At 48.3% G+C, this 14,536-nt stretch overlaps 1 protein-coding gene across 1 annotated transcript; it reads right to left on the reverse strand.

The window, feature by feature from the left end:
* Positions 1-10,885: 10,885 nt before the first annotated feature.
* Sit1 (signaling threshold regulating transmembrane adaptor 1) lies at positions 10,886-12,374 on the reverse strand (the record flags this gene model as incomplete). The annotated part of the gene is made up of 5 exons (XM_055597641.1): positions 10,886-11,666; positions 11,748-11,809; positions 11,918-11,976; positions 12,064-12,199; positions 12,320-12,374. Coding segments are annotated over 5 exons (546 nt in total), but the record flags the coding sequence as incomplete, so codon positions are not given.
* Positions 12,375-14,536: the final 2,162 nt, after the last annotated feature.

The raw sequence follows: 14,536 nt of genomic DNA on the forward strand, positions 1-14,536 counted from the left end.
CACACACACACACACACACACACACACACACACACACACACACACACGCACACACACGCAGGCATGCACACAAACATAATTTAAAGACTTATATTCAATGAAACTTCTGAAGAGCGACCGTTGCTATAGTGTTGTGGCCCAGTGTTCACTGACAGTGGAAGAAAATAACCAGGCGTGTATCTCTGCAAGGCAGGGACACTGTGGAGGGAGGCAGAAGGAATGTGAGAGACACGGAAGGCGCGGAGTGTTGTAGAATGTTATCTTCCCAGCATAACATCCACTAGCATTTTCAGGGCAGTTGGGATAGACCTAAGGATCAAGCCTGGTAACACTCTCGTGGAGGAAGGGGTGGAGCTGGTCATCCAGCCCTGATCTGAGATTCCAGCCTTACCCTTCTACCCCAGCTGTGTGTAATTCTGTACACGCTGCTCTCGGGAGGTGATGGTCCACACAGGGTGAACTGAAGTGGGAGCTCCCACTGTGCTGGCTGTGAGGTTGAGGCCTTTTGGTGGTGACTGCTGTGGGGGTCACTCCTCCTGAAAGTGCCCCCGACTCATGGTGTATAAGTGAGCCCTATGAACTCATCAGTCTGCGCCTTGAATATCTGTAGAATTATTCTTTGGTGTGTAACCGATGCACTATCTAGAAGGAGTAGAAATTTGTTTACATTTTCCCCAGAAAAGTTCACACAACAACTGATATTTGGTAAACTTTTCTCACTATTTTTTATGGTGATGGGTATTAAATGCTGGGTTTCCCACATGCTAGGCAAGAACTGTACCACTGAAATGGCTCCTTAGTCTCACTCGAAATAATCTTTGTGTGTGTGCACATGTTTGCATGTGTGAGTATGGGTGTGCGTGAGCCGCTAACTCCCATCCCTCTGCAGGAGCACTGGGGTTAGGGGCCCTTGCTGTCACTTTACGTGAGGTCCGAGGATTCGAACTCATGTCCTCATTCTTGCACATCAAGTGTTTTATGCCGGAGCCATCTCCCAGAGCTCTCTCAGTCAATTAAAAAATTTTTTTCTTGCCCATTCTTTAAGATTGGAATTTTAAGTTTGGAATTACATTCACTATACACTTCCAATTTGGGAAGCTGACTTTTTAAATTATTTATTGTCCTAGCTGATGAGCTGGCTCAGCAGGCAGAGGCACTTGCTGCCAAGCCTGAGACCTGTGCTCAGGCCCCCGGTGTTTACATGGCAGAAAGAGAGAGCTAATCTCTAGAAGCTACCCTCTGGCATGCACATTCCCTCCCTCCACAATAAGTAAATAAGTACATGTACTAACTTGTTTAACAGAGAAGAAAGGGGGCTGATGTTGGCTCAGTAGTTAAGAGCACTTAGTGTTCTTGCAGAGAACCCAGGTTCAAGTCCCAGAACCTGCATGGTAGTTCCAGGTGGTCTGACATTTTCTTCTGATCGCTGCAGAAATAGGCACTTGGAGGTACACACAAGCAAAACAATCATACACATAAAATAAGGTAAAGCAAGTCCAAAAAGAAAAGGAAATGAAAAAAATTAAGAAAAAAAAGAGATTTTTTTTTATTGCTTCCAAATTCCATCCTGTTTCTTCCCCTGATGCCTTTTTTTAAAAAATTAGTATTTTATTCTATTTACATTTGTGTTCTGCCTCCATGTATGTCTTTGTGAGAATGTCAGATCTCCTGGACCTGAAATTACAGACAATTGTAAACTGCCATGTGGGTGCTAGGATTTGAACCTGGGCCCTTTGAAAGAGCAGCCGGTGGTCTTAACTGTTGAACCATCTCTCCAGCCCTCCCCTTGATTGAATTCTACTAGTTTGAAATCAGCATAATCTGCTTTTGTTTGTTTTTCTGGTATCTTTCTTCTTTATCTTTGTCTTGAAACTTTGCTGTGTGTTTCCCTTAAGTAAATATTCGTCTGAATTTGATGTATAAAATTTGATGTATAACTAGTCTTATAATAGCAGAATTAGGTTCACTTGCATTTACTCTCATATATGATGTATTTGGCTCTCCATATTGTTTGTTCTGTTTTATTCCCAGCACTCACAAGGCTGAGACATAAAGACTGAGAGTTCAAGGCCAGCATGGGGTACATACCAACACTCTGTGTCAAAAAAACAAAACAAAACAACAACAACAAAAAAACACAACAGCAACAACAACAAACAGATTCATATAATTACAGCCCCAGCTGGTGCTCTGAGACACACATGACTTCTAGCATACAAAGACACAACTCTTCTTATAATGTTAGATTACCCTCCTGCCCCAATAAAATGTGATCTTTAGACGTTAACGTTCCATTTTTCTCTGTCTCCTCTACTACACTTTGGAGTGTGGTTGCCTATGCAGGATCCCTGCCACCTGATTCCAGAGGTTAGCTGAGATCATTTAGTCTTTGACAGAACTCCCCTACAGTGTGTTCCATCTGTCTTGAGCTCTTATTTGGCATGTATATTGCATGTTATAAATAGATTTAAATATAAATATGTAGGTCATGGCTCATTCCCCTCCATTGTTCTCTTGCATCTTCTCTTGACATCTCTGTTCTGACATCTGCAGTTTGCTTAGAGGGGTTTCTCAAAACCGCATCTCGGGTGGGACGCTTTGCGATGTTTACAGGCCTTCACGAATCTTTCATGCCTCTTTCGCTGGGTCCGTGTTGCAGGCATTTCTCTCATTAGCCCACATTTAATTTTGGTGACCTAGAACTGCAGTTAAAGGAAGCTGCTTGCTGGCCTCAAGCATGTAAGATTTTCTACATCACTTTGAGTTTTAAGGCTTTCTTTTTACTTGTACAAAGCTGATTGTGTTTCTTTCTTTTCTGTCAACTTGTTCAGGGGGGTAAGTTCTCCTTCAGCCCAGAGAAGCAGCAGCTATCATTTTTATAACCTCTGTGTTGCTTTTTCTCCGGGAACCCACAGCCTTTGCATGGTGAATTTCCTGGTTCTGTTTGACTCCCATCATTCACCACAGAATTTGCATGTTTGTATTTTTGTCAAATGCTTTGAGATATTTCTTTTAAATTTTCTAGGCTTGTTTAGAGACTCTCCTTTGTTTTATCTGTGGGAATTCTTAGTTTTGAGATCACATTCTGTAGTTCAAGAAAATATTTTGTGCTTTCAAAGTCACATAATTCTCTGTCAGGGACTCACCCACCCCTGCCAGCAGGCCCCTCTGCCCTCTGGTGCGCTTGCGTTCTCCTCAGTACATGGTCCGAGAAAGTCAACCCATCAGCAGTTTTGGGGGAAGTCATAAAGACCAGTCAATGTACTGGTTCCGACTGAAAGCCGTCTGCTTCTAGAACTGCTTTCTTCCAGACAGTCCTTGATCTTGGCTGAGGGTGTCCTCTAGAATTGTCTGCAGGGAATTTTCCCTGCTGGAGACCAGCAGAGCTGGGTTAATTCCAGCCTATAGCTGGTGTTGTCAAAGGGGTGCAGAAAGGACAGGCTCATCAGAGTGATCCCCTGCTTCTGCCTCCAATGCTGGGATTGAAGGAGTATGCTATGTTGCCAGGCTCACTCTTAACCTTTAAAAAGCGTGTGTACACACTATTTCTATCCTTAAACATTCAACTGAGGCCAAAGGCAAAAAGAAATATGGAGCTGTTTTGAGGCTAAGGCAGGGGAAAAAGGTTTGCAAACTGGGAAGAAGTAAGACTACAGCAACAGAATCAGTGATAGAGACAGGGACAGGGAGGCAGAAGCATAAAGGCCTGTACTCTCCAGTCCCTGAAGCTGTGCTGCCCGTCAGAACCACAGCACATCCCACTCTCCTAGGCCTCTAGTTTGCTCCAGTCTTCCTCTCAACATAACCTCCCGTTTTATGTAGATTATTCCTGCAAAGGAACTGCTTCAGGAGGGATTCTGATCAAGGGCTCACAAGATGGCTCTACAGGGTCCATTTTGTCAACTTGACACGTGGGAAGAAGGAATCACAATTGAGGGATTGCACCATCAGATTGGCCTATCGTCAAGTCTGGGGAACATTTTCTTGATTAATGAGTGATTAGGAGGCCCAGCCCACTGCGGGCACTGCTACCCTGGGTGGGTTGTCCTAGGTTGCATAAGAAAGCAAGCTGAGCAAACCAGTACTAGGCTTCCTGGATCTGCTTCAGTTCCTGCCTCCAGGTTCTCGCTCAGCTGGAGTTCCTTCGTTGGCTTCACTCTGTGACTGACAAGGAAACTAAACTCTTTCCTCGTTGATTTCTGTCATGGTCTTTATTACTGCATTAAAAAGTACATAAAACAGCTCACCCTGTGACAGCACCTCCCACCAAACATGACAATGTCCTCTGGAACCCAGCTGTGGTGGAAGTAGAGAACTGACTGCCCCAGCCAGACGGTGGTGGCACGTACCTTTATCCCAGCACGTGGGAGGCAGAGGTGGCAGATCTCTGAATTCGAGGCCAGCCTGGTCTATAGAGTGACACAGAAAAGCAAGGGTGACACAGAAAAACCAAAAAAGAGAAGAGAGAGAGAACTGACTTAACTTTCTCGAGTTGTCCCACATGTGTATGATTGAGCACAAACAGAGTGTAGTTTTTAAAAATCAAAAAAACAAAACAGAAAGGAAAAGGCTACTTGGTTGTAACTCAGCCAGCAGAACAGGAGAAAAATAACAAGGCAGCAGATTTGGTTGTAGGATTACAAAGAATGGAAATAGTGCTTCGCAAACAATGAAGTCCCCAAGCCTGGAAATGTTCACAGAGAGGTCTGGAGTGGCCCCTGGAAGCACTGTAGGTTTAGACCAGATCCTCCAACCTTTTCCTAACTAAAGAATTCTAGAAATTGATAAACTAGGCTATAGAACAAGTTCACCAACACATTTGATAAAATTATTGGGCTGAAGTGATCAGGCTCAGTGGTTAGGAGCACTGGCTGCTCTCCAGAAGACTCAGGTTCAATTCCCAGTGCCCACATAGCAGCTTACAACTGTCTGTAACTCCAGTCTCAGGGAATTGGAAGCCCCCTTCTGGCCTGCTCAGTGCAAGTGATACACGTAGGTGAAACAGTCATACACAAAAAATAAAATAAAATTTAAAATGATGTTACCTGAGTCTGCGGACACAAGGTAGAGAAACAAGCTTTAATCAACACAACCGAGAACAAAATAAAGCTCTGTGATCCCCGACACCCCTCCCAGCCCCAGTTCATCTCCAAGGAGCTAATAGGAACTTTGAACTGTTAAAGGAGGAAAGGTAGCCAGGGTTTGCACCTCTGAGCGGCATGGGTGGAAGTGGGATGTCTGAATGATCACTGTCTGAGGAAGCTGTTATTGGTGTCTTCACCTGAAGGCCACGGTCTGTCTTCAGGATGCAGCGTGGGTGATTGCCCTTACTCGGGAATGGGGGGGGGTGATCTGTCCTGCTGCTAGTAATCTTTATTACTAGCCCCTAGTAATAAAGATGGGTATCAGTTAGTCCTCTCATTTCTGGTGTCTTCAGGAGAGACTGACCCAGGATGTCAGGCCTAATGGTACAGGCCTGTAATCCCAGAAACATAGGAGTCATTAAAGGCAAGAAGAGTCCAAGTTCCAGGCTGGCCTGAAGTTTGTGAGACTCACAAGAGGAAAAGAAATAAACTCAGAAGGAAAAAAAAATGCTAAAAGGCAAAAATAGAGCAAAATTATTTTATCTGGTACCTCCTTCAATATCTTACATCCTTCAACATCTTCAGCTGGTAAGGACACTTGCCACCACGCCTGGTGACCAAAGTCCATTCTCCAGACAAACATGGTGGAGGAGATAACCAACTCCCAGAAGTTGTCCTCTGACCTCCACCTGTTCACCACGGCTTGCACACCCCTCCTCCCCCGCATAAATAGTTTTTTTTTTTTTTAATACCTTAGAGCCAAATAACATGATAATGCACATAAGTCCAGCAGAGTGGCTCAGGGAGGGGCTGAGAAGATGAAAGTGGATCCACATCATTAACCCTTATCTGCTGGTCTATCCACAGAGAATTATTCAGAATTCACGTGATTGCAGGATGGAAAACCTAACTTTGACTGCAACAAAACAGGGGATTTACTAGTTTACTCGGCCAAAACCTTCAGAAGGCAGACCTAGTTCCGCCCGTGGTTGGATCCAAGTGAAGTCACCAAGACCTGGTCTCACGCAGTGGGCAAAACCATCCTGGAGTTTAACCCCAGCTGATGGACTGAAAAGGCAAGGTTAAAGATGGAGAGGCCTAGTGTAGACCTCGCCTGATACAGCCTACAGTCCCTCACTCCCTGTTGTTTACCCTTGGTCCCCAAACCCTTCTCCTTCTGGTCCTAAATTTACATCTATCATCAAATGAGATCTCACAAGAGAGAAGACTGGGGCCACAGAAGGGTTCTCAGCAGGAGAAGGCTCCAGTGACTCCCCTGAAAAGTCTGCCCCCTAGCTGAAATGATACATACACCAGGCAAAGGAATCCACAGAGAAAGGGAGTTGAAGGGGTAGATTTGCACAGGGTCAGGTACGGTGACTCACCACACAACTGTGGCTATGTTCCTGGATATAGGAACCAGCCATGGAGTTTCCTCAGTTTGCCTGTTAAGTGTTCAGGACTGGGGCCAGGGTATAAACCTTAATGATAGGACAAGAGAAGACAAGACGAAGGGAAGAAGCCAGACCTCGTGGCACATGCCCTTAATCCCAGCACTTGGGAAGCAGAGGCAGGCAGATCTTTTAGTTTGAGGACAGTCTGGTCTACAAAGCAAGGTCCAGGGCACCCAGAGCTACACAGAGAAACCCCATCTTGAAAAACAAAAATCCAGGGGGGGGGGGGGGGTTTGCTGGGGAGGCAGAGGCAGGGACAGGTGGATCTCTTTGAGTTCAAGGCCAGTCTGATCTACAGAGAGTGTTCCAGGACAGTCAGGGCAACATGGAGAAACCAAACCAAAACAAAGAAAGAAAGAAAAGAAGGCGCGTGGTTCGGTGGTAGGTAACTGGCCAGCAGGAATGAAGCCCTGGTGTTTGATTCCTTGCGCTGAGAGGCTAGGAAGGGATGGGAAGAGAATGAATGGAACACAGGCCTCAGGGACTCCGAGAAAAACAGAGTTCAAATCATACTCTACTGCAGGTGCACATTAAAAACAGCAAAGAAAGAAAAACCTATCGCTTTTCAGAAACTCAGTTTAAGCGCGGTGTTTACCCAGCTTCAAACCCATGGAGTCAGACTCTTGGGTTGGAGTCTAGAGCAACTCCAAACCAGGAGACTACAATTCCCAGGATACTATGGGCCATGCCGCATCACGCCTGCGCAGAGGTGGTGGCGATGCCGCCTCACGCCTGGCGAGGGCATTGGAATTTACTTAGCTCTGAGCCTAGGCTGGGGTTCTAAGTCAGCTAACTCTGTTGGCGCTTTGGAGCCCTCAGCCCTGATCCTTGATCCTGTGTGTGTGCTATTCCGATCACCTCCTCTTCAAAGCCTGACTTCTCATGTCCTGCTGGTGCGGACTCAGAAGCACAGCAGCCTTCAGAAGCCCACATCCCGAAGCTGTGGTTTTCCTCATCCGGTGTTCGCCCCCAAACCACCCTTCCTCCCACACAACTGCCTGCCTGTCCTCGGTTGCAAGCTAAGCATTCCTTAGGGAGACCCAGGTTGGCATCCTCGGAGGTACAGAGACGAGAAGCCCCCGCTACCACCCTTCTCGCGGACACCCCCTCTCTACCAAGCAGGTTCGCTGGCTCTCTTCGGAACTTTTGCAAATGGAAAGGAGAAAAGCATGGAAATGAAAACCGTTTCTTGTAGCCTTCAGACCTCAAAAAAGTCTGTCGAGCTGGACAGGGACCTTTGGCAGAGAGGGGCTTGGAGCTCAGGCTGGAGGCGATTCGGCTTTTTCCCTGTTCTGCCTCTCGGAAGCTGGAGAAGAAACTCACCAGGTTGGGCTTTTTGCTAGAGTGCGGTGGATCATAGATGGGCTGCAGGAAAGCACGCAAGGGTTAGACAGAGCAGTGTGTTGCTGCCTGGGGAGTTGGGAGGAAACCTTACAGTTTGGAACTGGGCTTTATTTCCGTAATGGGGTTCAGACCACAAAGACGGGCGATATGATGGATGACACACCACTTCCTCCCCATGCCCTCTGCGACATTTTTTGACACCTTTGTAAGGGCCCTGCTGCCTAGCTCCATCCTGCAGGCCTCGAGTCCACACAGCCGCCACTGGAGTTCCTGTCGTGCTTCACTCAGTGACTTCTTCCCGCCTCACCAGAAGCAGAGATTTCAAACTCCTTGGCCGTTGGCTTCTGTGACACCACCAGACTCAGCTTGCCCTTTTCCTTTTTATCATCCCTTCACCGTGCCGCCCCTCAGCCGCTCTATAGAGCGGCCCCCTCTTCTTTGCCTTGCGGTGCCCCCTGCTGGACTGTTTTCTGCTCTTCCCTTTTCCTTGTTACCTGTAAAGTCTCTGCTTCATCACTCCATTTATGCGGTCCTCCACTGGACCCCAGGTTTTCCTGATTTTAATAATTCCTAGTAATTTTAATAACTCTAGTTCCAGGAGACCCAACACCGCCTCCTGGCCTTCATGGCCACTGCAGAAACATACATGCAGCAGAACACCCATAAACGTTAAAGTAATGGTCACATTTTTTAAATACTCATTTTAGCTGTAGCGATAGCTCAGCAGTTAAGAGCATTGGAAGTCCCCCCTTCCCCCCCAGAGGACCAGGTTCGATTCCTACCAACCACATGATGGTTCACAACCATCTGTGACTCCAGTTTCAGGGGATCCAACACCCTCTTCTGACCTCCCCTGGACTCCAGGAGCAAAAGTGGTGTACATACAGACATGCAAACAAAACACCCCACGCATGAATATTAACAAAAATAATAAGAGTTTTAAAAGGGCTGGGAACAGCTCAGTAGGTAAGACCTTGCTGTGCAGGAGAACCTGAGTTGGAGCCCAGCAGGCCCCAAGGGCACACGTTTATAACCCCAGAATGGAGGGTTCATGGGCAGGTGGATTCCTGGAGCTCTGTAGCCTGCCAGCCTGGCCTACTCCAATAGCCTCAGAGCCCAGTAAGGGACCCTGCCTAAAAAATAAAACAGAAAAACAGATAGGAGCTGGCAAAATGGCTGTGGCAGCAGGGCTTCGGGGAGAGGGTAAAGGCATTTGCAGTCTGACAGCTGAGGTCAGTCCCCTGGAACCCACACAGTAGAAAAGATCCACTCCTGCTGTGCACACTGCTCCCCTCATCCTCTCCCATAAACACCAGCGGCCCTGAAAGGACTGTTACTCGACTGTTTCAGTTGTTCTCTCCCAGGCTTACCGCCTCCTTCTGCTTAACCGAGGCCTAGAACATTTCAGCCTCTGGGACTTACTGCTGAATAAGCTCACCCTTTCTTGTTCTTTCTGAGCTCTGGCTGGCTGGTTCAGCTCAGCTGTTCTGGCTCAAACTCCTCTCCAAGCTGACTTATACAGTCTGGCTTTTTTCTTGGCCTCTGAATTGCTTTGCTTGGCTTCAAACTAAGTCCAGCAATCTGCTCTAATCTCCTGGCTCCTTCTCATTCTTGGGTTCATTTGATCTCCACCTGAATTCTCTCTCTGCAACCTGTTTCTCTATTACTGTTCCCATAAAACTACTCTCTCTGTCTCTCTCTCTCTCTGCTTTGCCCCTTAAGTACTTTCTTTTTCTTTTCTTCTCATGAAAATTGGGTGTATCCTATTCTGTCAAATCTTTCTCTGATTTGTCACTGTTTCTGCCACTCAATTAGACATTACTTTCAAACATGGGAGCTTCCTTCTACAAACTAACTGTACTTTCATAGTTTGGGATTAAAGACATGTACCACCAGACTTGGACCTAAGCTTTTTTTTTTTTTTCTTTTTTTTTTAACCTGAAACTTTCTTTATACCAGGCTGGCCTTGAACTCAGATCTGCTTGCCTCTGTTTCCTGGATTACAGGTGTGTTTGTATTCCAGACAGATCACACAGATCTAGGTCTTTGGATGTGATGATCTCTTGCCAGAGCAGCCATGTTCTGAATTAAAATTCCTCTACAATTACTGCTACTAATAAATATGACTCTTAAAATTTTTAAATCCAACAACAAGATAGACAGTGCCTGACAAGGAATATCCAGGGTTAACCACTGGCCTCCATAAGTACACACACACACACACACACACACACACACACACACACACACACGTACCCTCCCTCATGAACACATATAATAATAAATGACAAGAACATCTTCCCCATCATACAGATGCAGAAACGGAGGCCCCGGTACTTAGGAACATGCGGTGATGAACTCGGGCAGCCTGGCCCCCAAGCCCACAGTTCCCACCTTGTCGCCAGCCTGCCTACAACTATTGCATGTTATGTAGGCAGAAGGCGCAGGCCAAGAGTGAAGCAGGTGAAGGCTGGCCAGGCAGGACATATTGGATAAGGGTTTCAGACAGGAACAGTGATAAGCACAGCTGTTGCCAGGACTATAGGCGACAACTAAGAAGGTAGAGTGAACAGTTGCCATAGTCAACAACAAGATAGACAGGGGAGGACAAGGAGGCCAATAGAGGTATTTGGCCGATAGAATAAAGACAGGGCAGCTGATGCCACGTAAGGGCACAAGCAGCACTCACAGGGGATATGGGGGCTGATGAAGGAGCTAGGCCACCAGGTGTGGGGAAACAGTTAAAGAAGTCATGGATAGTTCAGGACTGGTGAGATTTCAACCCCACATGGCAATGGGTGGCTCTGGATGTACGTCCTGTAAATGTTCTGGAACCGGGAATAGCATCTGAGCAAGTAGCTAGGCTCGAATCCTTCACCAGCATCTACTTCTTCAACACTTTCCTGGCAGGGCACCCCAGCAATGCTCTACACAGTGCCAAAGCTCACACCCCCATACTTGGGGAGTCTGTTCCCGACCTGCCACTCAGGTTAAAATATAAACAGTTTTGAGATGCTTTATTTGAAAACCAGGGTATGCCAAAGATAGCAACATGGAGACCATTCTCAGTCCAGGGTTTCAGGTCAGAAACCAAGCCTGAGACCCCAGGAGCCTTCCAGTTGTGGGCTCCCATGCCCCGACACCCACCCACATCCTCTCTGGCTTTTACCTCCTCCTCCCTGCCCACTTCCTGTGTCTGAGGAGACAATGAGGTATCTGGGTAAACTGAGAGGGGAGACGGGGAACCCAGTTAAGCTCTGAAAGGAGGACAAAGTGTAAAGCAAAGAGTCGGGGGGGTTACAGGAGAACATAGAAAAGATAAGTGCAAAGAGGGTCTCCCTTTGCAACTCCACCCTCAGGAAGCCAGGAGTCTTCGTAGAACTGAGATGTATGCCTGGCAACTTAGGAAGTTCAGAGGAGGTTGTCACCTGTCACTCAGCAACAGCTCAATGTCCTGGAGGCTGGTTAGGAACTGAGCATGTCCTAGCCGGGACAGCAGGAGTCGCTGACCTAGTAGCTGAGCCGTGGGTGCCCACAATTCGGGTCCTCCTCAGCTGGCTGCAGGCTGGCTGTTGGCATAGGCTTGATCTGGGAAGGAAGCCCTGGCTCTGCGTGTCTGGGCGCACACGGAGGCGTAGAGTTCCGGTTCGGGACCTAGGGCCTGCGGCTTTGACTCAGAGTCCAGCACTACTTCACAGTACTTGATGGGGGTCCCAGAGCTGGGGGCCCGCCCCTGAGGAGGCCGCAGCTGCAGGCTAGTGTAGCACATGGCCTCCTCTGCAGCCTGGAGAGGCGAGGCTTTTAGACGTTCTCCGGACAGGTCCCCTTTTCCTTCCCTTCCCTTTTCCTCGGCCAGCTGACTCACCCTGGCAGGGCCTCCAGAGGATGGGCCCTGTTCTTCCGGCCTTGGTTCTTGAGACAGCCGTCCTGGGACAAGGGCACAGAAATCTGGTCAGCTGCTTGCCCCTGGCATCTCTGTCTGTGCACTAGGAGCCCGGCCCTTGCGCCCTGCTCCTTCCCGTCCACAGTGCCTACCTGTTTGTAAGTAGAGCAGGTTCCCGTACAGGGGAACTTCCTCCACGGACCCTCCAGGGCTGCAGCATAAAGTTAGGAAGATGAGTGGGGACTTCGTAGTTAAGAGGGAGCACTCAGTTAACCCATCCCAGTTACCCTTCACTCACGGTCCCTGTCTCTCCTGACTCCTGCTCCGACCACAGGTCCGCTGGGACAAGAGTGCAGCCAGGGAGATGAGAAGCAGCGTTGTCGCCACCCCAAAGAGGGTCCATAGTCCCCACGCCTCGGCTACGGAGGGGATCCCTGCGGAGCGAGAATGCGGGGTTGTTACTACCCTGCATAACCCCCTTCCCCAGCCAGCAGCAGAAAGAACAGGGAACCACGTAACCCCTCCCCCAGGAGCCCCTGCCCCGCCCAGCTCACCGACGGCTAGCAGAGAGCATGAGCAGTTGACGGCTCCCTTCACGACTGCCGCCGGTGCCAGAGTCTGGCCCATAACCACAGTGTCCTGAGCCAAGGGCCGCCCTCCTCACGCCCTGACAGTTGTCACAGACCGCCCAAGCTCCAGTGTCTCCTCAAACCTGGCCTCCACAGCTCAGCATCGCCAATACTGACGGTGACAAACTTGCTGGTTTCCGGAGAGGAAGGCAGAGAGGAGGGATGAGCAGAAGAACAAAGACCCCGCCCTGTGGTGCCGCACCTGCAACACCCGAGCTCTCAGAATCCCCCACCACCCTAGGTGCCCTTCACCAGAAAGTGGACACAGGCCTCTGTGCTGTGCAGCTGAGTCCAGAGTCTGACGAGCAGCTGATGTGAGACGGGACTAACAAGGACAGAAGCCGTGGGATGTCCACCTTTTCTATCTGGCTCACTTCGCCATGAAGGAGATGAGCGCGCTCTAAGGAGGAATGGCTTCGGAATTCGTGCTTCCATTACAGCAAATGCATGTAGCCCAGGCTGGCTTCAAATTCAATATGAACTCCTGACCTTCCTCCACGTACCAAGTTCTGAAATTACAGGAATGTACCACTACACCCAGCTGAGAAACATCTGTGTATTATCGCTGTTGCTGTTATTATTACTAGTATTAATTGGGACTCGGAAGATAGAGGAGGCTGGAATCCTTCCTCCCAACCTACCTCTTCCAAACTGTCCACTAGAACCTCACTCCATTAACTGCATTAAGGGAATCTCTTCCTAGGCTAATTCAGGCAAATTGGGCCTGTCTTTGCAGTTATTCACCTGCAGAGAGCCTAGTAGGGAGTTTCAGGGCTACACAGTGAAACTCTGACTTGGAAAGCAGCGTTCTTCACAGGGGCTGGGTGGGGTAGTCAGTTGGTAAAGTTCTTGCCTAGCATGTGAAAACCACATGAAGGCCAGACTCGGTGGCACACGTCTGTAACCTCAGCTTTACACGGTGGAAAGGAGACGGTGGCCCACTGGAGCTCACTGGTTCAGCGAGAGACCCTGTCTTAGAGAATAAAGGGGAGAGCAATGGTGAAATCAGTAAAGACAGTCGATTGCCAGGCTCCAAGGGACGTGGACACACACACATTTCTTTTTAGATGTTTTGTAGATCTTAGTTCTAAATTGTTGTGAACACTGACGTGTTCCTCTGATCATATGCTTCAAATTAGCATGGGGGGGGGGGCAAGGGCTTATGTAGCCCAAGCTCAGTGGACAGTAGAGACTGGCCTTGAACTGCTGCTCCCCTTCTGAGCGATGGGACTGCAGGCGCACTCAGCCAAACCCAGCTGTTGCTTATCTTTTTAAAGAACATTGTAAAACAGGTGTGGTGGCTCATGCCCATAATCCTGGAACACTAAATTAGAGGCCAGTCGGACTGTGCCTGGAGCTATAAACAAGTAAAGAAAATAAAAACATCGGTTCTACATAGACATTGAATCAGAGAACATGAGCCTATGCAAAGGGGCCTTGATACAAGCAGATTCCTCTAAATGTGTTTTTATCTAGAATTAGTTTTTGAGAGTTTAAAATTTTTCAGGTGTCCAACTCCACAGATAATGAAATATTTGTACTCTTTAACCAGTAGATTTAAAACAACCAAGTTGAGCTGGATATGATGGCTCATACCTTTAAACCCAGCATTTACGAGGCAGGCAGATCTCTGTGAGTTCAAGGCCAGCCTTGTCTATGTTAGCGAGTTCCAGGCCAGGCAAAGGCTACAAAATGAGACCCTGTTTATATAGGAACATACATACATACATGAACTAAATAATGATGGACTGAGGGTGTGCAAGCTCATTGGTAGGGCTTGTCCTGTGTGTGCTCAAGACCCTGGCCTCGTCCCCAGCACCAGCCCCTGGCTCAACATTTAAAACAAACAAACAGACGGGGGCTGGAGAGATGGCTCAAGGTTAAGAGCATTTGCTGCTCTTGCAGAGGCCCCAGGCTTGGTTCCCAGCACTCACATGGAGGCCAACAACACTCTGTCACTGAGTTCCAGGAGATCCGCATTCTCTTTAGAAAAGGGCACCAAACAGGCACATGTCACGCAAGCATACATGGAGGCAAAAAATTCCAATGGCTCAGTTGTTAAGAGTGCTGGTTAGCCGGGCAGTGGTGGCACACAGCACTGGAGGCAGAGGCGGGTGGATCTCTATGAGTTCGAGGCCAGCC

This window comes from Psammomys obesus, unplaced genomic scaffold (genome assembly GCF_907164565.1).
Source record: "Psammomys obesus unplaced genomic scaffold, mPsaObe1.curated_primary_1811, whole genome shotgun sequence".
NCBI classification, from domain to species: Eukaryota; Metazoa; Chordata; class Mammalia; order Rodentia; family Muridae; genus Psammomys; species Psammomys obesus.